This window comes from Cetorhinus maximus, chromosome 6 (assembly GCF_964194155.1).
Source record: "Cetorhinus maximus chromosome 6, sCetMax3.hap1.1, whole genome shotgun sequence".
Taxonomy (NCBI): Eukaryota; Metazoa; Chordata; class Chondrichthyes; order Lamniformes; family Cetorhinidae; genus Cetorhinus; species Cetorhinus maximus.
In genome coordinates, this window is record NC_135884.1 from 43183789 (window position 1) to 43209308 (window position 25520).

At 40.0% G+C, this 25520-nt stretch overlaps 1 protein-coding gene across 3 annotated transcripts in view; it reads left to right on the plus strand.

The window, feature by feature from the left end:
• slc25a26 (solute carrier family 25 member 26) overlaps positions 1-25520 on the plus strand; it is a 218451-nt gene that overhangs the window by 163379 nt on the left and 29552 nt on the right. For all 3 annotated transcript variants that reach the window (XM_078543675.1, XM_078543676.1, XM_078543674.1), the window contains exons 6-7: positions 14641-14685; positions 20062-20131. In XM_078543675.1, coding sequence (XP_078399801.1) covers positions 14641-14685; positions 20062-20131 — 115 coding nt within the window. The remainder of the gene's footprint in view (positions 1-14640; positions 14686-20061; positions 20132-25520) is intronic.

The window sequence follows — 25520 nt, forward strand, 5'->3', positions numbered from 1 at the left end:
CTTAATCACCCTGGTATATGGTTTCCACAGATTGAATGAGTATTCAGCTGAAGCTTAAACACGCAGTGTTGGGGCTACTCACTTGAGACCATCAGAGCTTAATCTAATCCTCTCATTATCCAGCACCCACATATGCATTCCCAGCACAGGCCATCAGTTTAGTTGTGGCTATGGCAGGTTTTGTTTTATTTTCTCTCCCTTACCCAGGAACATTTTAGTACCTACCACTACCAGCTCTGTTCAGACTGGCTAACTCATTATGGGCAGCCTAGTGCCATCCTGGTCAGTCTGGCAGACTTGTGCCAAATCAAAATCAAACAAAGATCTAACTCCTGCAACTCCAAACCCAAATTCGGCTAGGGTTGTCACAGGAATAACAATCTGCAACCGACACAATGCCAAATTAAATAGTTACTATGCAGAGGATGGTTGAAATGACAAGAAGCAACTCTTGCTCAGTCATTTTGAACTTTTCTAAGTTCATACGTAGTACAATCCTTTCGAGGCAAAGTGAAGCACAGAAGCATGACTTAAATTGTTACAGTATAAAGAAACGATTGTGGACAACTGCAGTCACGCTGCAGAAAGTTTCCAAAATTCAGCCTGATATCTATCTTAAATCAAAAGTGCTCTATTGATGTTCAGGGAACTATAGTTTTGATGGGCAGTGTTATTATACTGTGAATTGATGAAATTAGCAATGTTCATTTCTAAAGTGATCTAACAGATGGTGGACATTTTCTACAATTTGTTAACTTGGAAATGTCAGGAGTTTCTATTCATATAGTTATGGTATTTGTTCATTTGTTAAATATTGTAATAAATAATTAATTGCTATTGTACTAAAATTACCAAACAACTCAAAAGGCAATCTAAACAAAAGATTCAGGAATCGAAACAGTTAAAAAAAATTGGATTGTGACTTATGGAAATGCTAAAGTTTCTATTTCTCTGTTGCTCCGTACTTTGTCTGGCTTCAGCACCTTGTCTGGATTCGCCTCTATACCTGTTGCAGCATATTCACATTAGTTCTGCAGCAATAATTGGCGTTAAGAATCTGGAAGATTGGGGAGCACTGTGGTCGAACTTATGATGGTCCGGGCCAAATGCTCTATTCCAGGAAATTTGGTGCCAAAATAATCCACATTCTAGTTTTTCTTCATACAAATGTTACAAAGGCCCAAATTTTGCTCTGATGGGTGAAGGAACTTCTTTCGCTATTCGCCGCATGTACAGTTGCCTGGAGACTTTCATGGCCTTGTCAGCAACTTTGTACAGTAATCAGGCATCTTACCCAGTGTGGTACTGTCTACAGGGGATCTGTGGCATCTTTAAACACGTCAAGCAGTAGGGAGGCTCTTCAACCAATCAGATTGAAGAATCCTCACTGCGTCATGCCGACTGCAAAGCAGGAAGGAAAACAGGAAATATAAATTACATTTAAATCATTATACAGGAAGTGAAAAATAAAGATTGGGACACACACATGGAATTTAGGGAGAGGAATGAAAGAGAAGAATTTAATTTTTATATTAAAAAATCTACACTGCTAATTTTCTTAGGGAATGACACTCCATGTTTGTAAAATTATTTTTCAGGGCCAGAGATGATATTTAGCAGTTATTATCACTTACATAGAAACAAGAGCAGGAGTAGGCCATTCAGCCCTTTGAGCCTGCTCCGCCATTCATTATGATCATGGCTGATCATCCAACTCAATAGCCTACTCCCGCTTTCTCCCCATACCCTTTGATCCCTTTCACCCCAAGAGCTATATCTAACTCCTTCTTGAAAACATACAATGTTTTGGTCTCAACTACTTTCTGTGGTAACGAATTCCACAGGCTCACCACTCTCTGGGTGAAGAAATTTCTCCTCATCTCAGTCCTAAGTGGTCTACCCTGTATCCTCAGACTGTGACCCCTGGTTCTGGACTCCCCTACCATCGGGAACATCCTTCCTGCATCTACCCTGTCTAGTCCTAAGAGATTTTTATAGGTTTCAATGAGATCCCTCCTATTCTTCTGAACTCCAGCGAACATAATCCTAATCGACTCAATTTCTCCTCATATGTTAGTCCCGCCATCCCAGGAATCACTCGGGTAAACCTCCGCTGCACTCCCTCTATAGCAAGTACATCCTTCCTCAGATAAGGAGACCAAAACTGCACACAATATTCCAGGTGTGGTCTCACCAAGGCCCTGTACAATTGCAGCAAAACATCCCTATTCCTGTACTCGAATCCTCCAGCTATGAAGGGCAACATACCATTTGCCTTCTTTACCGCCTGCTGCACCTGCATGCTTACCTTCAGCGACTGGTGTACAAGGACGCCCAGGTCTCGTTGCACATTCCCCTCTCTCAATTTATAGCCATTCAGATAATCTGCCTTCCTGTTTTTGCTACCAAAATGGATACTTACAAATGATACTTATTAGGCTGTTGAAAAACTCAGTTATCCCTGATCACATTAGCCCTTGCATTTTCATACATTTTTAGTTTGAAACCAGTGGGTAAGTGTCATTTGTGGCTCTGTGGTAGTACTCGCCTCAAATCCTATATCTCCCCAAAAACGTTGTTGAGGTTGGGTCAACTGAAAATTTCAAAACTGCGGTTGATAGATTTGTGTTAGGCAAGGGTGTTAGTGGTTATGGAACTAAGGCGGGGGGCGGGTGGGGGGTGGTGGCGGCAGCGTGCAGTGGATAGATTGAGTTAAGATACAGAATCAGTCATTATCTAATTGACTGGTGGAACAGGCTCGACAAGCTGACTGGCCTACTCCTGTTCCTAAATAACCAGATTATGACTTTGGGTATATTATAAAATCTGCTGAATAGATCATAATTTTAAATATGTTTTCATAATCTCTAAATATGGAAGCGTGAATGACATGCACTGGCCCACTATAATGTCTTCAACATCAAATTGGAAATGATTTATTGCCTGTGCAACAAGTGTTCAGTAATATGTCAAAAGTGTAATTTAAGTATGTGTCTGCAGTCAATGTTAATTATGCCAGTACATTAAGGGATCTATGAATTCCATTGAATTCCTTCATATTTACTGATAAATTACCTATACTGTGCCCTGTAATGTCACCTAGAAAATTGTTTTTGGCCTATTGCTTTTTAAATTAGTTTAGAAAAAAACTCATTCATAATACATCAGAGATCCACAAACATGGTGATATTTCTTTTATTTTACATAACACTATATGTGTGTGTATATATATATATATATAGTATATATATATATATATATATATATATATATATATATATATATCTCACACATTTTGTACTCTAAATATTGCTTACAGTGCATCTATCTCCCTACCGGACCATCCTTCTTCCACTGAATTCTGGCACTCTGCTCCTAAGCCTTTCTATTTCGCTATGTTTCTCCTTTCTTTTAAAAGGCTCCTCAAAACCTACTTTGTGACAATTGCTTCAGTCACCTCCCCTAATTATTTTGTCTGGCTTTAGTAAGTGAGGTACCTTGGGATTTTTACTATCTTAAAAGTGCAATTATAAAGGCAAAGCTGTTGTATAAATGATGTTTTAAATGTTTTGATTATTTACGCCTTGGGCACTTGACATAGTTTGATTTTGCTTCATCTCTTGTGCTGTCCAAGTGTCTGTTGCAGTATTCTGTCTATGCCAAGTGTAGTTTCACTAGGGATTACAGCAAGTTTTATAGCACTTAAAGCTTAAACATTAATGAGTGGCAATAGCTTTGTAGAGTTTTAAAAGCCTATGCTTAACATAAAAGCTTTTATTTGAAGATTGCATGTTTAAAGCACTCCAGAAAAAATGCAGTAAAGATAATGGCTGACTTGCTCCTACTGCCACCTCTAATTTACTTGCATTATTTGGAACACTTATCAGAAGAGCACTCCCCACTACAAAATTGTTAAGATGGTTTATGCTTGTGAAGGGCAAATGCAGCCTTTCTCCAGATGCCAGTAGCTATTGGTGGGCATTCTAATCCACAAGTAGTTCTTGATCTTTTGTTGAAAAGTGCCAGTCAGTTTTTTTGCTTTAGAGATTGTGTGGTGGAATGTAATCTGAGCCCGTTTTGAAACCCAGACTTAGCAGATAGAGAGGCCTGAAATTAGGCTTCAGGCGTCATAGTTTTGGATGAGCCTCCAGTACCTATTGCCAGCAGTGACACTTGGGAATGTTACCAGGGTGGGGTTGGGGTGGAGGAGTAAGGAAAGGACAGCCCAAGCTGGTGGTAGAGGCAGAAACTTTAAACTCTTTTAAAAAGTACCTGGATCTGCACCTAAAGTGCTGTAAACTGCAGGGCTATGAGCCGGGTGCAGGAAGGTGGGATTAGAAAGGGCACCTGGGTGTCCTCGGGCTGGCATGGACAAGATGGGTCGAAAGGCCTCCTTCTGTGCTGTAACTTTTCTATGGTTCTATGGGAAGGATGGACGATTGTGGGAGAGAGACCTGGTTATGGTTGTTGGAAGCATGCCTGCTCCCTTGGCTTCACATTAAAGTGGACAAAAACATGTTTATGGGCCGCATGCACATCTAGAAAACACATCGGAACATGCCCAATTTCTGCGAAGAGTCCTTTAATAGACATTCGGCTCCTCATTAACACATTCAAGGTGGTTAGCACCTATTTTAGGTGGCTGCCTGGGGAAAATATTAGAACTGCCTGTTTGTCAAATGCTGTTAAATTATAATTCCATTATTATAGAACAACATAGGATGTACAGCACAGAAACTGGCCATTTGTCTCAAGTGGTCTATGCTGGTGCTTAGGAGACTCTTGCCATCCCTGTTTACTTCACCATATCAACATAGCCTTCTGATCCTTAACTGCATCTCTGCTATAAATATCAATTACTCCATGTGGTAGCAGGTTCCCCATTTTAACTGATCTCTGGGTAAAGAATTTACTCTTGAATTGCTTATTATATTCATTAGTGACTATCTTATATTTATGGCCTCTCGTTTCGGACTCCGTGCAAGTAGAAATGTTTCCCAATTGTCTACTGTATCAAATTCATTCATGATCTTAAAGACCTCAATACTGTCCTTTCTGGAAATAAGAACTCCAGTCTGTTCAGTCTTTCTTGATAAGTGTATTAACTTCTTAGCTTTGGTATCATGAGTGTAAATCTTTTTTGCACCTTCTCCAGTGTATCTCATTCCTATAATATGGTGACCAGAACTGTGCACAGTACTGTAAGTATGGTCTAACCAAAGCTCTATATAATATAACTTCTCTGTTTTTCTACTCTTACCCTCTAGAAATGAACTCCTGTGCTTGTCTGCTCTTTTTAATGTCATTGTTAACCTGCATTGCTACTATTAGTGATTTATGTATCTGTGCCATGGATTCCTCTGCTCCATCACCCCATTTAGATTCTTATTTTCCATGTTATCGAAATGTTCTTCCTACAAAAAAGCACGACTTTACACTTAGCACAGATATCTCAGAGGGTTTTGGGGCTGGAGGTGATTACAGAGATAGGGAGGGACAAGACCATGGAGGGATTTAAAAAGAAGGATGAGAATCTTGACCATTGTAAGTCAGAGAGTCCGGAAGTGATAGGTGAACAGGACTTGCTACGAGTTAAAGCAGAGGTTTGGATTACCTGAAGCTTACGAAGGGTAGAATGTGGAAACCAGCCAAAAGTGTGTTGAAATAGTTGAGTCTAGAGGCAGCTAAAGCATGGATGAGGATTTCAGATGAGCTGAGACGGGCCAAGTCAAGCGATTTTACAGAGGTGGAAATAGGCGGTCTTAGTGAAGGCACAAATCTGAGGTCGGAAGCTCATCTCCGCATCAAATGTGATGCTGAGGTTGTGAACAGGCTGGCGGGGAACAACTTCCAGATTTCCATGTTTAACTACGCATGTGCAGTTCCATCTGACTTCCATGTGGATAACAGCGAGCGCTGTTAGCCTCACTATTATTTTTATGTCAAAATCAGCCTATTAATATTTACAGAAATTGGAATTGTACATTGCAATTGAAATTGCTTGCTTTTGTTTGCTTAACAGTTGTTGAGTTTGGGGGGAGGTTTCAAATTTGAAAGCCATTATGCAAATCATATCCTGTCATGTAGAAAACCTTGATCATACAGCCTCCAAACGTTAGTTGATACTTCATTAATATGTTGCCCAAAAGACTACAAAGAGTAGACTTTTTCTGAATTTCAGAAACAGGGGATATGATCAGTGGGGAGAAAGCTTCTTTCTTCCCTCGGTTTTCTCAGGAGGAGATTCAGTTACTGGATACATGTGATAAAATGCTTAGCGGGCAAGAATACAGGGTTGGAACTAATTCTTGTTTTAAAAAAAAATGTCATGTGTTCAACAACTGTTTCCTGCCTTCCCAATGTTCAACCAGTCCTACATGTAGCAGGTGTTACATGTATTTGACACTGCCCAACTCATTCAAGAAAGAGAAAATGCTCCCTGTTTAGGTAATTTTCCATGAGCAAGGCTTGAGTATTCACACTGTTGCACATGCTTATCTATTAAGGGCTCGCTGATCTTTGGTTATTGTTAAACTAAAAGCACTTTGAGCGATCCTACCATTATGTTCATTTCAATCAGAATGTTTCAAAATTAACTTGTTGCATGCTGCATACTTTACATTTCCTCCTTTTAAGAATGTTGGGGTAAAAAATCATTTGTGCAAGTGGGCTTGTATCAAAATAAGCAAAATAGCAGTTCCATTGACATTACGGATTGTGGAATTTGACAGAAATACTTCAAGTGTATGTTAATTTTCACAGTTCCGTTACAAAGTTTAGGTTTTAGCATTGTAAGAACTGTACCCTTGTGCTGTGATTAATATTCTGTCTAAACCGGACACTCTGTGGAAGAAAATTGTATGATGATTGACTCTGTACAACCTTTGTGTACCTCCTAGTGGTCAGCTCAGGAGCAGTAATGCCAATGGCCTGTGATCTATTTCCCCACTGAGAAATTACACAATAAGAAGATGGTGTCTGGTGAGGGCTAATTTGTTCCCATAATGAAAGGCATCAAGTAAATGGGATCATGTGACTAAGCTTGTAGCTGGAAGAAAGAAACTGTAATTTTGTATGCACAAGCAGTCAATCTACTTTTAAGCCATGCTGTTGAAATCATAAAAATAACATTAAACTAACACTAGCAAGTCTGAATGCAGATGTTTGTTCTGCTTTTCAATTCAGTGCCAACTGCTGAAGTAGTCAGTTATATAGTGTCTTTTGGATAAAAATAACAAAATAATTCACTCAATTTGATCCATGTTTTCTGCATGAGCTCTGAAAATTGTTCGTTCTTCAAAATAAAATTAGATTTACTGTAAGCGCAAAGGAGTATGCCAAGAAACTAAATAGCTAATGTGATTAAATATGCTGATGGAGGTATTTACTGAATAAGTGGTATATTCACGTTATTTTAATAAAAAATGCAGTAAATCTTTTCAGCATTTAATGAAATTTAGATTAGACAGCCAGGTTGTTTGTGTGTCAGTACATAAAGAATCCTTCAAATTTGTGCTGGAAATGAGCTCTCAAACAATTTCACATGGAATATTGGATCTCCCTCAAAGAAAATGTATATTTCCAATAAAAGTTTGTCACGGCCCATATGGTTTGTATTGGGTTGTCTATATATACCACTGTAAGAAACGTAGGTTGAATGTTTGGTTTTTAAACAGCTGAATAGTTTAAATTTCATGGTGTTACCTCTACTTGCTCTCCCTTGCCCCTTCTCTACCTGCTGCCCCCAGCTTGGTCTCTTCTCACTCATCCTGATTCTGAGGGGTCCCATTGACTTGTTGCTCCCTCTTCTGACTCTATACATCATTGCTTCTCCTTGCACTTTCAAGTATTACTTCATCCCTGCTCCTCATCGCTGCCTCTTTCTGCACTCCCACAACTGCCTCTTCCCCATCTGTACTTAGCTGCCTCCTTTTGTACTTTCCAGGGGAGTGGCTTGCAAATCTATTTGCAGCTACGTCTTCCTGCACTCACCATTTCTCATCTGTTTATAGCTGTCTTTTGCTATAGTTTTCACCACTGCCTTTATACTCAGCTGTCTTTGCCTGTACTTGCCCCGCTGTCTCCTCTTGTTCGATACATTGTGGTTTCTTTATGTTCTACGTTACTCTTTTTCACGTTCCTTCAGTGTTCACATTTCGGGCTTTTATTTTCATCTGCTCCCTTTCCCACTCTTCCCACTCTTGCCTCTTTAATTACTTCCTAACATTGAGTCATTATGGCATGGAAGGAGGCCATTTGACCCATCAAATCCATGCTGACTCTCTGTAGAGCAATCTTCTCTACATCGGATTTCATCTGCCACATATCAGCATTAACATATCTACATACAACTGAAGTCTATCACCTACTCATACCGCCCCCCCCCCCCGCCCAAACACCCCACAGTTCACAATACTTCCAAGCTTAGTGTCATCTGCAAACCCCAAAACCATGCCCTGTATACTCAAATCCAGGTCGTCATCATACATCTATAAAAGCAGTTTGCTTTTTCCTTTTCGCCTCTTAATGTTTTAAAGGGAATGTGTATTTTGGGGAAAGGAAGAAACTGTAAAAATGTGAAGTTTTATATGGGAAAATAGGAGAACAATAAGTGAAACTGGTTGAAGATTACAGAATTCCAGGGGAATATGCATCTTATCCTTTGTTAGCATTAATGATCCTACGCCTCACCTATGTTTGATTTCCAAATAGCCAAGAGGTGGCTACTCCATACCTGTCAAAATACCTATGTTAGATATAGAAGCAATGCTTCCATTTGCTGGGGACACAAAAACTAGCAACCATAAATAGAAGATGGTCACCAATAAATAGAGAATTCAGGAGAAACCTGTTCGTTCAAAGTGTGGTAAGAATACGGAACTTGCTATCACAGAGAGTAGTTGAGATGAATAGCATAGATGAACTTAAGGGGAAGCGTGACGAGCACACTGAGGAGAAACGAATAGAAGGATATGCTGATAGGGTTAATGAAGATGTGCAGGAGGAGGGAGGTTCATGTGGAGTATAAACACCAGCATAGCTCAGTTGGGCTGAATTGTCTATTTCTGTGCTGCAGATTCTATGTCGTTCTACATAGAATTTGCAGTCGCAATGACAGCAAAACTGGCAGCATTCGCCACCATTACTGTAAAATTTACAGCAACTTCTGGTGTTTGCACATGTGCAGTTAAACATGGAAATCTGCAAGTTGCTGTACCCTTCTACTCCACAGGGTACACTGATACAGTTGTCACAGATGAAATCATGAAAAATTACCGATTCTCCCTGAACTTCAACTATTTGCATTGTTACGACCCACGTAGAGACTGATAACTTTTTAAAAGCTATTTGAATTCCCAATGACCAACTTAAGGGAATTGCAAAACAAGATTTCAAGTCTTAAGACTTCTACTGTTACAAACAAGCTAAAATCAACATTAATTAAGCATTACTTAGTCGACCACTTATACTGTAAGACACAGGAAAGATAAACTTTATCAAATGCCTTGGTGCAACTGATAACCCCATGCTACGCATATACATTACAGTACGCTTTCCACTGAATTGTAGTCTTTATAAGCAACAGCCCACAGTCACTCCCAGCTTCCAATGGGTTCACGTTTCCCTGTTTCTGTGAATTATAACACCCTGTGACCGTTGAAGGCCCTCTCCCTCAGCCTCCTGAGAATTCCTGAACCGACTTCTGCCAGTAAGGCCCACTCTGGTGATTCCACCTCCCGGCCTCGCCAGGGCCAATCTTCCAATATCCTTAAATCGCTGTGGGTTCCTTCTCCTTGACCAGTGGGCAAGTTTTCCTCAGCATTCTTTCTGGTAGCTAACAGAGAAACAGATTTTTCCCTCTGCGTACCAGACAGCTGCTGTTCTGTCTCATGATCTCTCTGTTTCTGTTCAAAGTCTCTGAGACAGGAAGTCTGCAATAAAAAGAATATCTGCTTCTGCCTTTGTTTTCAGGTGTTAAACCTGGCACGTACATTTCAATAGCACATGACCTGGGTCCCTGGTATCCATGATAACCAAGCAACACAGGCTTGTTGGGCAGAGTTCGTAGCAGACTACATGACTCTCTTCATCACTCTACTTTACCTCAAAGAGACGGTTTAAAACGTAATCATTTCATAAAACTTTACATTTGTAACAGCATACTATCCTTTCTGTAAAAACCATTGAAGTTATTAAGCCTTGTTCCACAAGGAGAAACTAAATTTTTAACCATGTACTAAGTCATAATTTCTGCTGAACAACCTCTCTGATCCTGAAAACAAAGTTTACAAGTGTGGAGTCTCATTGTCTCAGAAGGACGCTTAAAAATTACAGAATTTTCTTCAAGCTGACTAGCTGATGATTCTGCCCAGTTGCTGAACACCACTGTGGGTGCCAATTTGAAACTGACATCAGAAATGTGGAAACGTATGCTCTAGACCCTGCTAAATCTTTGCAAGCAGGTTGCTGACCACAAAATCCAGGCCAATGGCATACATTGTGCAATCTACTCTCAATCATTCAAGCCAAAACTTTTAATGTTGCTTTTTTTTAGAAATTCTGTTTAAATGGAATATAAATATGCACCTTGACAATATGGATAAGACGATTATTTTAATATGTTTAATGACACTTTAATATGTTTAATAACACTTTAATAAATAAAATGTTTTTAGTACAATTTTGTAAATGTGATTTGTTTCATTGTTACGTTGTTAACTATTTTTCCTTTAAGTCATCTCGCCTGAGGCTTAGGAGACAAACAGTGACCAGTTCCAAATAAAAACAAGTGGTGCTGGAAATACTCGGCAGAATCTATTGAGAAAGAAACAGTTAATGTTTCAAGTCAAATGTGACTTCTTCAGAACTGGATTTTGAAACATTAACTCTGTTTCTCTCTCCACAGATGCTGCTAGACCTGCTGAGTATTTCCAGCACTTTCTGTTTTTATTTCAGATTTCCAGCGTCTGCAGTATGTATTTTGCTTTTATTTTAGTAACCTATCCCAAAATTGTTCCCAATAAACCACATTAGAATGGAATTACGCAATCAGTTGCCAGGCTCCTCCTCTCCCAATTAAGGAAGAGCCTGAACCTAATTCGGTTCTAATTCTCTCCTGACAGATTGACTAAAATTAGAACTTTTCACCTGCAAAAATTACAAAGTGAAGGAACAGTGTTCAAATTTCTAACAGAAGGTCATTAACCTGAAACTTTAGCTTTCTTTCTCTCTCTCACAGATGCTGCCTGACCTGCTGAACATTTCCAGCAATGTTTTTCTTTCAGATTTCCAGCATCTGGAGTATTTTGTTCTTGTATTAGTGTTCAAAGTGTACCTGTTACAGAATGCAAAACCTGAGACTGTGTGCTAATGTCTAAGGTGTCCTTTGGATCTTCTATTTTTCTGTGCAGTTTCTTTCATTTTTACGTGACAATGAGCAATATACCCCATTTGTCTTTGCTGGTTCCCACAAGTAAAAAGCTGCAATGCAGGAAATCAGTTCAAATCAAACTGTCGGTTAAACAACATTTTTTTTGTATCAATTTAGATCTGAGCCCAAGAACGTACCTAGAAAATTGGTGTTGACAGGTTTCTTAACTAAGTTGAAATGACCTATTTACCACTGACAATCAAAGCTCTTTCAAGGTGACCTAGCACTTGCTTTCAGAAACGCATCCTTGTTTAACTCCAATGAATAGAAAAAAGTCTTATCTATGTAGAGTTCAATCGTACAACAACATATCCTAAGCACACTTGAATTGCAAGCATTTGGCAAAGGAGACCAAGGCTGACCTTTCTTGTGAAACTTCAAGATGCCCCTGGAGAGAATGCTTTCTGTCAAAGATGACAAACATCCTCAGAGATTTCATTTTGTCAGCTCTGTGTACAGCAATGGCATTGATTTCTTCTCACTACCATTTCCTGTCTGTGCTGATAATAAATGTGTTGGCAGGTGTCTGTCAAGCACACTTTTGCTAGAATACTGAAGCAGATTCCTCTCATTTATTAGTCATGACAGCAGGGTTGAGAACAATTTTAGTTAGGTTAAGGGAAACCTGCTCCAAAAAGCTTTAAGCTTGCTTTGTTGCCTTCTGGAGGAGACGGTGACAGAACTACTTAAATTTAGTTGCACGTTTGTAGTTTGTGATTAAACCATGGGAGATCAGTGTTACCTCATTGTTACTGCATTAACTATAGAAATCATAGTATTGAACAGATTATTTTCCGGTAGTTTCACGGCACACAGGATCAATATTTTGCATGACTGATAGAGGTATCGGATAATAATTGGCAGTAAGTTGCGAGTAATTCAATCAAGGGATTAAGATGACATAAATACTCAGGTGGTTTGTGAATGGCCACAGGCCCCTGAGATTGAATTGAAGCTTTAACTGCACTGCTAGCTGTTTGCTATTGTATGTAATGGACAGTGTTTCTTAAATGGCATTTTTTCTACTGACCGTAATGCAAAGTTGGCGAAAAGATACTTAATGTGACTGTCAATGTTAAATTATGATATTATGCAATATGCATTGTAATGAGTTTTTCTTTGAGCATTGAATTAGCAGAGAATACAATTTTAGTGTTTTTCATGAAGTGATAATTCACATATGAAATAACACATAATGATGGGCAACATGTGATTAGCTTCAAGAAGAATTGAATGTCTCTATGGGTAAATGCATTGTCTCACGTTTCACCTCAAAAACTATGTTCGCATTCAGCTAGAAATAATGGAGGAAAATCCCCCATTCTAGTAGTTGCATTATTCCAATGCAAAAGATTAGAGTTTGTAGTGAGTGTCAATCCACTGCATAAAAATCCTATTGTTCAATGTGTTTGTAACTGTGTGCATACAATATTAACAATATTATACTTGTCTACACTTCTATTCCTATGTCAATGTTTATAATGGCAACCACCTATGTAAACTTGTGCAGTAACTACACCTGCCTGCCAGTGGTGGCATTATAGCACCTGATTCTTAGCCTGTAGTGCAGAGAAGCTCCAAATCAAAGTATTATGCTAAAATATGTGGATTTTTTAACATTGAAATGGGCTCTGAATTACGTTTGCTTACCCTGGCCTCTAATTGTTTCAACTCATTGTCATACTGGATCTTAACTCCATTTTTGCAATGTCACAGGAGATTAGCTGGTGTGAGCAATACTGTGTGTTTCAATTTGAAATACGCATCCTGAAAGGTTTACATAGCTAAACCTTATGGCTCTGTTTTGCAAATGATGTAACAAAGATGTTGGCCATCAATAAGGCACAAGTCAGGAGTGTGATGAAATACTCTCCACTTGCCTGGATGAGTGCAGCTCCAACAACGCTCAGGAAGCTAAACACTATCCAGAACAGAGCAGCTGCTTGATCAGAACCCCATCCACTACCTTAAAGATTCACCCCCTCTGCCACTGGCACACAGTAGCAGCAGTGTGTGAGGGACTAAGACCTCCCAATGTATATTTTTATAAAATATAGATATGCAAATCACTATTTCTAAAAAAATTTTAAAACTGAGCAAAGACCTTTAAAATAGCTGAAACTGTGCCTGCCTGTGATCCCTGAACAAAAGAAGCCATTTAGCAGTTTTAGGAAAACTCAAACCTCGTTATTTCTGAGGAGCTACTAACGAACCCCTGTGAACTGTACAGCGATACAAAGGCCATCTGCATTTAATAGCGCAGGCCAGCCAGAAGGAGCTGGATCGTCTGCTAAGACAAAAGCCCCCAACCTTCCTTTCAATTCCTAATGGCTGAGACATTTAGCAGTTGTTGGTATCCAGACGATGGGTACACATCCTTTGTCAAAGATGGTGGAGAGGTGGGAGTCATGTGACATAGGCCTCTGGCTTGTGGAACAAGTGATATTGCCTTGCTGAACAGAAAAGCTCAGTCTGCTGTTTCCCATCTGGTTAGCAGCCTCACAGAAAAGGAGCATCACCTAGGTTGAACACCTGGCCCCATCTGCTCTGTCTCTGCTGGATATTCTGTACCATCACCTACAAAACTGATTCCTTCTGAGTGATTATCTCATCATGTGAAGTCAACACCACCACCGGAAAAGTGAATTATACAGCATTGGTTTTCCACCTGCCGTCCTCCGTGAAGGAATGCCTCATTGGACTTTTATTCTGGATTCTGGAACCCACATGAAACAATATTTATTTTCTGTGTTCTCTGTACTGTAAAACTTTCTCTCTATCCCTCTTTTTACCATATGAATGTGAAGGGGTGACGTTGCGACCATCCTTTCCGCGTTTTGTGTGTGCGAATGAACTAACCCTTTGAGTTCATCCTATCTCAAGTTTGCTGTGGGGTTATTAATAGAAAATTGGATCACACCAATACCAAGGGGTTGAGAAGTACACCACCGCTTATAAAGAGGGAAACAAACCAAAACATCTTTCTGTTTACGGACAGGTGGTGAGAGGAGGAATTAGGGCTGCTTCGATTAACCCCCCTCCTGTCTGTAACAGGTGTGTACCATGAACGTGATGAACAGCAGCTCTTTTGACAGCAGCTTCCAAACCTATTACCTCTACCACCTGGAAAAAGCAAGAACAGCAGACACTCATGAAAATTTTTAAAATATTGTTCTGAACTTGCTGATCTCTTTGCTTTTTACTTTCAGATTCCCTTTGCTCTGGTCCAGTTTCCCACGTGGGAGCTTCTGAAGGTAGGTTAAGATCTTTGTATTGTAAATCACTAAGTTTCACTAAGGGAATCAAAGCTTATCGTTGGTAGATGGGAATGTGGAATTGGAAACACATATAGATCAGCCATGATCTTATTGAATGGCGGAGCAGGCTCAAGGGGCTGAATGACCTATTTCTGCTCCTATTTGGTACGTTTCAGCACTGGTTTGACGTCCTGATTTGTGTAGAGTCAGTGGCAAGATACAGTCATCATCGCTTTTGGTTTCTACCATAAACTCCACTCTCTTGTCAGTGATCCTGTCCTTGGGTTACTCTGCTTGGACACATTCCTGGAGGTTTTCATCACATAATCTCCAACTGCCATGCCCTTGCTGTCCCTCATTGGTCACCCAACATCTCCCATCATGATGATGCACTACCTTCCGACGCTAATCAGGAAGTGAACAGCCTCTTTCTTACCCATTTGAATGATTTCCTCCTGCTATCAACATCATTTTTCCCCTCATGTCAGATATTTTTAAAAACTAACAAAGTGCTAAACAATTGGCTTTAATGTCCCAATGCAGTTTCCCATAGGTTGCTTGCAACAATGTCATGGATATTAGTCTCTGAAGACTGCAGCGCATTCCTGGAGGGTTGACGATCCTATTCCATGCCCCTCTCTGGCCACTCTGATCCTGATTGAAGAACTTCGCTGACCATCCCCCCCCACCCCCAACATCCTGTGATTACTTCTGCTTTTCCCACCCCAAGCACCACTGAAACCTTTGTCCATTTTTTTAGTCATCTCTAGACTGGATTTCTCCAGTGTTCTTTTTCCTGGCCTTGCAACCTCCACCCTCCATAATCTCTAAGTTGTCCAAAACCTGCTCCATCTAAGTCCCTCTCACCCATCATATTTTCCTCACTGACTACATTGGCTCCCTGTTCCCCCAACACATTAAATGTAAAATCTGCATCTTTATCTTCAAGTCTTTCCATGGTCTGACCTCATCCTACCTTTGCAACTTCTGCCAGCTTAGTTTAAGGACCACTATTTAGGCCACTGTAGAACTGGAAAAACCTAGTCCGAGCTTGTATAACTTTGCAGAAGTGTTCTGACACAGGCACAGGATCCATCTTTGCATATGTAAGTTAATTCAATGCTGATTTCAGGCAGCTGACAGGAAGGCTTAAATGCAGTGAGGATGTCACCTGAGGACATCACAGGACCTTCCATCCGGAAATGTGTATACATAAAATATGTCCATTTTACGTCCATAAAATGTATGAAAAAGAATTTCTATCCCAGTGTATCCAAATAACTTATGCTGAATGAAGCCCATACCAAATGTAGGACATCATATCAGGTCCACTATGTAAATTGAGTTTGATTATACTGCCACAAGTTCTAGAAATTCTTGTCTAAACTGACCTGCTGCTCCACCTCCCTCTCTTCCATTACAGCCACTGTTCAAATTTCCCTCTTTAAAACAAGCTTTTAATCACCTTCACCACCCTGGCCACCATAATATCTCCTCCTCAGCTCTGTGTCAATTCTTGTTTGATTGCTGTTCTGTGATGCACAATGTGACATTTTTAATATTAAAGGTGCCGTGTAAATGCAAGTTGTTGTAATGGGCATCACCACTTTCTCAAAGTCAACTGGGGATGAATAAAAAATCTGGCCTTGCCAACATTGCCCAAATCCTGGGAACAAATTAAGAAGAATTGTAATGCATTTAATAATGTACTAGCAGAGGCCCACAAAACATTTGTGGTGAAATTAGGATATTTACTGTCATCAGTACTTCTTTTAATCTTATCTTTTTGCCATTTCCATCCTTACTATGCCATCTTCTTATCCCATAACTTGCATCCCTCTTATATCATCCCCTATCATGCATGCCTGTCCCCTCCAGCCCCCACCCCCCACTGCCTCCTCTTCCACCCCCCCCCACCAATGCTACCAGCAACTGTTGGCAGCTGCATCTGTGTGCTCCCCATGACACATCAGAGCATCTATGCCTCAGTGCAGCAGCCACTAACTAAAGCTTACAGAAAAGTAAGGTTCTTTTTATGAGGGGAGATATCAAAGAGCATGTGGGCAGACATAGCTTCAAGCTCTGTTCCTTGCACTTTCTGATCTTTCGGAAGTTGGGATGTTTTCAGTCTGCAGGAGGGTTAGGGCTAGGAGGTGGTGAGGAGGAGGAAAGCAGGCGGGGAGAATGGAAAATCAAATGGGAGAGTCGCCTTGGGTGGACTCTAGTCTTCGTGGCGACAAGGCTTTGTTCAAGGCCAAGTGTTCAGTCAGCCAGATAAACAAAATTATTCGAAACAAATAAAAACATAAAAACTGGACTGATTAGCAGTGTCTGAATTTAGTTGCTCTGTGACCCTTGAATTAATACAGGACGTGACTGATGCGCTCCAGTCCTCCGCACGCCCCATTTGTCTGTGTGTTGGACTCTGCCCACCAAATCAACCCACCAACCAAACGGAAAAGTGCAGACGAAAAACTGCCTATTATTAGGGAAAAAAAGGGAGTAATTTTTATATTTAAAAAACTGCATGAAAGAAATTTTTAAAGAAATTAATTTGGCTATAAGGGACAAGAAAGATTTCAAGAATGGAACTCATTAAATAACTTGTTGTACTGCAGGCGGCAACTCAAAAAAAAATCTCAGGTTATATGAAAGCAGAGTACTGCAAGCGTACCCATGTTTCATGTTCCTGTTACTTGTAACAACAGAGGTTTATTGGATGTTATTCTTGTGGATATTACAGTGGCAATCGCAGAATAATTGTTGTTTGGGTGATACAAAAGATATTGAATGCTCGAAGGGATTTGGGAGTATACTGAAGCTTCCGTGGACTTAGATTTGATCCTCTCCACTTTAAATGCTCACAAAATAGGATTAACAGGCTTTAGTCATGTTGCTTGCTATCCGAAATTTAAACCTCCTTTCTTTAAATGGAACACATCCAGATTTCTATGTGCAAAAATATAAACAAAAGTCAAAAATTAAGCAAAAATAGTGATTGTGGAGGAGTTAAGTGAAAGACTATCCAGGAAACTTAACAGGGACCTGCCTGTGTGGGTTTCCAGGCTCAACAGTGATGGATTTATTTGAAATTAGTTATTCATAAGGGAAGAACAGGAGACGGGAATGGTTCTCTGTGACGGAGGCTTTGAAGTGGAAAACAAAGTCCTCTATTCAATCTGCGGCTTAATAGAGCACACGTGACACAGGCTCGGCACTCCAGCCTGTTTCACAAGTAACATTTGGCCCATCATCTTTAGGAGACTTCATATGATGGTGGGAGAGGGCAGCACCCTTTTTAAAAAAAAAATCTAATTACTTCATGCTGTTCTCATATTTGTGGGCCTCAGTGTAAACACACTGCTTATTTTTGGCACAAAACTAGTGTGATGGTGCAACAAGACATGCTAATGATATTATGATAGCTTATGGCAACTTAACCAAACATCCTGTGTGAGGGGAACCTCAAAAACATATGTTTTTTTGTAAAGCGCATTCTTAATATGTACCTGAGGCCTACCATTATTGTAAGTTTTGACATGGGAGTAGAAGTGGTTGAGGGGAGCCCACGGGTCAGTGATCCCACAATTGGCTTACTGACCTGGCCAAGTGCAGAGAAAATTCAGTCATCTTCAGCCGCTAGCAGAAACAAGTCAATACGGCCATCCTGCTTCTTTTTATATTGGTACTGATGGCAGTGGTGCTGGCAAAAAGTCCAGTGAAAATCTTTCCTCTTGATAGTGCACAGCTTTTCCATGGAACAGTGGCATCATCTCATTTACTCTGCTGTTGCATTGATGGTGGTAGGTCAGCAATGTATTGTAACGTACTCACACATAATTAACAACACTGACACAGCTCTATTTTATAGACACCGTCACTGTCTGATTGTATGAAACGGCAGACTGGAAATCATCAATGTATAATTTAGTTTTTGTTCTTCCATGTCCACAGACGACACTGCAGGGTTAGTTTGGCACAAGAGCTCTTGCTGCCATGTGTGATCAATTTTATTGTGAAGGGATTTCTCTTGTGTTTCATTTATTAGGAAACAATAGAACTGCAAATCCTATCAGAGAGAGAAGAATGGATTGATGCATACCGGTGATATAGTTTCTTTCTCGTGTATTACTCTCCTCCTTTCAGATATGGAGAGGAAATTTCTCTTTCGCTCTGCCACGTACATAAATGTAAATTGAATTTAATGCACAAATTTAACAGGCTTGTTTTATAGGGCTAAAGGCCAGCTGATTCTGCCACATAAATATGTTTAAAGGCACATCTCAACATTTCTATATGTAATCATAACAAAGTATTAATGGGGGCACATTAATGGGGTGACCAGTCACACATTTCCTTGAAAGTAACTAAGTAAATATCTCCTGGGATTTCTAATATTAAAATGTCAAGTGTTAGCTGTCACAATTTCATGTCATGCCTATAGCTGGTGCATTAACAGGATTTTCCATTTTAACATGAGGAATAAGGTAGCCTTGTTTCTTGTCAGCCCTGGTGGCCATCTTTATGTGGCTGCCGAACATATAGCAATGGCTCAGGCCTTACCCCTTCTCTTGCCTCTTCTCCTCCATTGCCTACTCCACTGTTGGCTGTCTCTTTGATCTTTGCCGTCAAGTGAGCCCTTTAGTTTCAGCATTTATATGAGCGCTTCTTCCCTTTCAGCTGCTGTCCCCGACCTTCCTCCACTCACCACAGCACCGCTTTCACCTCGCTTGCCATCTCTACTTCCTGGACCTCCCATCACCCAAGCTTAACAAACAGCCACTCCCTGTCTGCATCACGACCTAAACAAGTCACTGCTCCATCCAATGTCCACTCTAACCCTACACCCCTCACCAACGACCATGATCCACTCCAACTCCTCAGAAACATATCTATTCAGACAAACGCCACTTCATCTTGACCTTGTCTTCCATTGCCTCATAAATGTACGATGATCATCATCATAGGAACCTCTCATTATGTAAAATATACTTTCACAAGCAGTAGCATGACTGACTGGATGGCAAAATTAACTTTTTAATGATGTCCACTGTTCCAACATTAAATAAGCACCATAATATTTTGAAAAGTGGTCTGCCTAATGCAAAACAGTTACGATTGGAAAATCTCACTGGTAGGCCACAGCTCTTTGTTAAGTTTGACCCTTGTTTTAATGCAAATGTATTCCAAAGCTATTTGCCTGTGTTAAAATACTTTTCAATTCCTTGAGAAGTTGGATGTGTCACATTATGAAAAGCACAGAAATAGCCACACACTTTGTGAGATAAGTTCTCATCATCTCAGTAAACCCATGGGTTTTCAAATGGTCTGGTATATAACAAATAATGTTATTTTCTTTTTTTTCAACTGCAGGCCGTGTGGTCATGGAAGCAAAATCATGCGGTTGATTCTTGGCAGGCTGCAGTCTGTGGAGCATTTGCAGGTGCAGAGGATTAAATACTATACTGGGAGGGCTAAGAGAGGGAAACTTGCCAAAAAATCAAGTTAACAGAAACATTGTTCTAAAATTTCAGCAGTAATTTGCAAATAATGTTCAGAAATGGGCAGGTCCAGAGAACAGAAAAGGTTGAAGAGAAAGGTGTTCGCATGAAGGACAAGCAATTTGTACTTGACAAATTTGAGTTGTGGGAAAATAGAAGCTGTCAATCTGGCCTCTGCATTTGTTAAAGGAATATTTACAGATCTCTCAGTGAAGAGGGGCCAGTCCTGAATCCTCAGCTGTGCAGCTGTCTGCTCCAAACTGTTCTTCAGGGGTTTAAAGTCATATCAACAAGGACCCATGATTAACAGTTCATGTGACAAGTTTGACAGAAGAGCAGATTAATTAGAGTGAGGAGCAGGGAGGTGCTGCTGCATTAGCCTCAAGGGCTGACGACATACCATTTGTTGCACTAGTGAGGCTACAGGGCACAAACACCTGGGCTGTCCTCTGGAAAAATACGAAAAAAGGAAGAATTGTTTGGGACTGTGCTACTGTTGGATCGCTAGCAAAGTGTTTTTCTCGAGCTCCAATTCTTCTACTGACGTATTTTCATGATTTATTTATTTCTTTTTTAAAAAAGGCTTTTTCTTTTGCACAGCAAGTATCTACTAGTCTGTTCAATGTAATTTGGTATTATAAACCACACTGAGCAAATCCTTTGCGCGTGACTAAATGTAGGTATGGTCGACACCACTGCCAATGTAGCTCCTGTACACGTTTGTTGCTTGACAGAGGCAGTTTTTACTAGCCCTATTCACAGCTGCCAATTACCCAATCGCCATTTAATTGATGTTCCAACCTTTAAAGTTGAGTGAAGAAAAGAAACATCATAACACTCACTCACCTGACATTTTACTATATCCCTCAATTCTTTCTCTTTCCAGTAACACAGGAACCAATTGTTAACATGACTGCGCTAGGTATTTTATTTAAAACTCTATTATTACTTATGTTTAGAAGAAAAGTTTCATGTGACTTCAATTCCCATTACTAACTTAGTACTTTTATAAATTTATTTCTCTTAGTATTTGAAACCCTTCACCATAGTGAAAAACTTACTTGTGTCAACTTTATCAGTCCCCTTAATAGTCTTGAAAATTCAACTTTGAGCACCTGGAAGCTTTCTCTTGTCCAAAGTGAACAAGCTCAATTTCCTTTGTTTTCCTCAAAGTGACGGGCTGCTGGATTCTAATCAAATAAATCAAATTCGGGGTGGGGGGGGGGGTTTGCATGGGATTCTGAGGTCGTCTTACTGCTATTTTGTGCATTCCATTTGACAAATGTGTTTTTCTATGAAAACAGTAATCACTGGTTTTGATAATAAATTCCAAATATTCCATATCATGAGAGGTACTCACCTCAAAGCTGTACATCCTAATTTGAATGCATAACCTTCAGATCTGGAGTAAGGTGCAGTGCAGTTGGATCATGAGGAGGCAGTTGCTTGGAAATAAATTTATAGGGATTATTTACTGTATGAGGAACTCATTATTTTCAGAAATGTCAATGTTTTGAATTTGAGAAAGTATTTTGCTTTGATCATCTTTTATTATCCTACACTGCAGTGACTGATCTTACCTCAACCATGAAATAACTGACTATATCCCAGTATTGACGTCAGAAATAAACTTATTTTTCGCACTTAATGGTGTCCTTGATGAGTAATTCAGCTACTGGCCTGAACTCAAATATGTTTGATTTAAAATTAATAATTTATATCCAGTATAAGCATCTGCTAATACAGAATATTGTACAACACTCAGCATTGAGCTGCTTTTAGTGCACATTAACAAACAGAGGCATGTTTGTTTCCTGTCAAATCTCATTATTTGACAAGTCTGGATAATAAAGGTTGCTTCGCCACTTAGCAAGTAATTTTAACAGTTGACTTTTTCCTCATTAGAAAATATTAACTTCTAAATACCAATTCACACTTAGCAAAATGAGTGCTGTAGTTACTACATTGTTAGCCTAAACATAAATAAACCTTTTGTAGCAAGACTGCCAATCACAAATTATCCAGTTCCGAAGGGGCTGACCACTCTTGAGTTTGACAGCCCAAGTGTTCCATTCCACCATTTAAAATAAGATGCTGAAGCTCTCATTTCTCCTTTGTTTAGTGGGTAGTTTTTCCTTTGGGTGGTGGAACAGCTGGCATTTCAGAAAAAAATTAAGGGATATCCCACGTCGCTGTCAGTTGTTGTAGCTTGCCGCGTGAATGATCAGTAACGGCAGTCAGTGCTGGTCCAAGGAGCTGAGAGTGTCCAGTTGCTCAACAGCTTCTAACTGGGAAAACACAATAGTGTGGCTTGAGACTTGCACTAGTTAATGATATCTGCTGCAGTTGCCTATTCATTGCCAAATCGAGGCGATTTACAGAATGTAACTTTACAGAGTAACTTTAAGTTGACAAAAATGATTAGCCCTACCACAACAGACTTCCTTGTTGGAATATTCTGGAAGGGAAAATGTCAGGACAGTGGCATTTTACAAATACAATATACCAGCTGTAAAACTGATCTACAGAACAGTTAGTTAAATTTGTCTGTTTGTTCGACATGTGCACTTTTTAAGTGAATACTAAATCAATAAAGTTGTGAACTGTCAGATACTGTAAACTGGGCTTGGCAATAGTACACTCACCAATACTAAGCCCAATTGCATCATAATTGCAAATAATGTGATTATCTTGCAAAACATATGATTCTTTTAAAGTACTGTAACAGATAATAGTCCTAACATTCTTTAATGTAACTTAGTTATTTAATAGAGAGTGGATGTAATCTTGTTAAATGAATGGCATAGCAAACTGTACGAGAAGCAATTAGAATGTTTCCTAGCAATTGCTGTGGATTTTGTCAACAAAGTTTCCCATCAATATTATCAGCCAATGCTGAAATTTTTCCATACATTATAGATGCCCTAATTCAGTGCCAATCCAGGTACTGGGATGACTTGGAGCTCATGAAGGTTAATAAATACTGTTAAATTTGACATAATGGCTGGAGTTTTCACTAGTACCTGTTAGAAAATAAGTTTTAATTTTCTGTTCATTTTTGACCTTGTGAAATTGCAAACAGTCCCTGGGTTAGTAGAGTCAATAGGAGGTGGATTAGTTCTGTTGCTGGTGCAGAATGGCTTTGTGTTCAACAGAAACTTCAGGTGTGTCATTTGAATTTGCACTCTGACAAATGTTACCAAATGAATTATTCAAATGAAGGAAACACTCTGGTGATATGTGTTTCCTGTATATGTCAGTGTTTTCTTTCCCGCTGTTTTTCCTTCTGTTCTTTTTGTTAGTTTTTGTCATTTCTGCCTTATTATTTATTTCTTTATTGGGACACTAAAGGAGCAAAAGACCAATCAGACATGCCACATTTTTATGGAGGAAAGTTTTGAGCATGCCATCTACCTGCTTTCATGCTAAGTAACAGCTATGATGTTTCATCTACATCAGTGAATGATTACATAGAGTATACATGTTGGGAATTGGTGGCTTATGATAGTAAACCATCACATGGTGTCTGCTGAATAATCCACAAGTGCCATGAGTGCGTTGTGGTGGACCAGAGGTGAATGGTTTATTCTCTGTCACCCAGTTGGCCCTCATATTAGTCTCTTTATACAGCGTAACTCACTTAATTCTTTTTTTAAGCAATATCAATTAGCAACATGGATTTACTAAGGTTACAGGTGAGACGTATGCTGGTATTATACAGATCAATCCGAGTTCTCACAAGAGATTTCACAATGGGATTTTTATAAAATAAGTTATAAGAGAGAGACTTTCTTCACCTGTTATTTGTAGCAAAATCATAAATATAAGTATGAAGAATGCATTTTTTAAATCATTCTTGGGATGTGGGTGTCACTGGCGAGACCAACATTTATTGCCCATCCCTAATTTCCTTTGAGAAGGTGGTGGTGAGCTGCCTTCTTGAACCGTTGCAGTCCATGTGGTGTAGGTACACCCACAATGCTGTTAGGAAGGAAGTTCCAGGATTTTAACCCAGCCACAGTGAAGGAACAGTGATATATTTCCAAGTCAGGATGGTGTGTGGCTTGGAGGGGAACTTCCAGGTGGTGGTGTTCCCAAACACCTGCTGTCCTTGTCCTTCTAGATGTTAGAGGTCGTGGGTTTGGAAGGTATTGTCTAAGGAGCCTTGGTGAGTTCCTGCAGTGCATCTTGCAGATGGTACACACTGCTGCCACTGTTCATCGGTGCTGGAGGGAGTGAATCTTTGTGGATGTGGTGCCAATCATGCGGATTGGCGGTCCTGGATGGTGTCAAGCTTCTTGAGTGTTGTTGGAGCTGCACTCATCCAGCAAGTGGGGAGTATTCTATCATACTCCTGACTTGTGCCTTGTAGATTAGAATTTGTGGAGTCAGGAGATAAGTTACTTGCCACAGGATTCTTAGCCTCTGACCTGCTCTTATAGCCACAATATTTATATAGCTAGTCCAGTTTCAATGGTAGCCCCCCAGGATATTGGTAGCGGGGGATTCAGTGATGGTAATGCCATTGAATGTCAAAGGGCAATGGTTAGATTATCTCTTGTTGGAGATGGTCATTGCCTAGCACTTATGTGGCGTGAATGTTACTTGCATCTTGTCAGCCGAAGCCTGGACATTGTCCAGGTCTTGCTCCATTTGGGTGTGGACTACTTCAGTATCTGAGGAGTTGCGAATGGTGCAATCATCAGTGAACATCCCCACTTCTGACCTTATGATGGAAGGAAGGTCATTGATGAAACAGCTGAAGATGGTTGGGCCGAGGACACTACCCTGAGAAACTCCTGAAGTGATGTCCTAGAACTGAGATGACTGACCTCCAACAACCACAGCCATCTTCCTTTGTGCTAGGTATGACTCCAACCAGTGGAGAGTTTTCCCCCTGATTCCCATTGACTCCAGTTTTGCCACACTTGGACAAATGCTGCCTTGATGCAATTTACAATTTCACTCCCAGTAATAAACAGAGGAAGCCAGTTGCTCTCTTCCAGCTGGTGAATTAGATGGAGGACTAAACCTCTCCGTATATGCAAAATGTTTATGTAGGAATGTGCAGGGCGGAAAATGACTACTGCAGCCATCAGTCCCAAGGTTAAAAGACAAACCATACTGCACTCTATGCTTTATACTACAAATTTCTTCCGGTTTTCTCCTCCTGTGCCGTACTATTTAATGATTCCCCCAAAACCTTTCCAATTCTTCTTAAATTTGCAGGTGCCATCCATTGGCAATGTCCCCCCTGGCAATATCTCCACTTGGAATCTATTTCATATATTCATCAGCTTCTGTGTGAAGAAGTTGAAACTAAACTGTCTG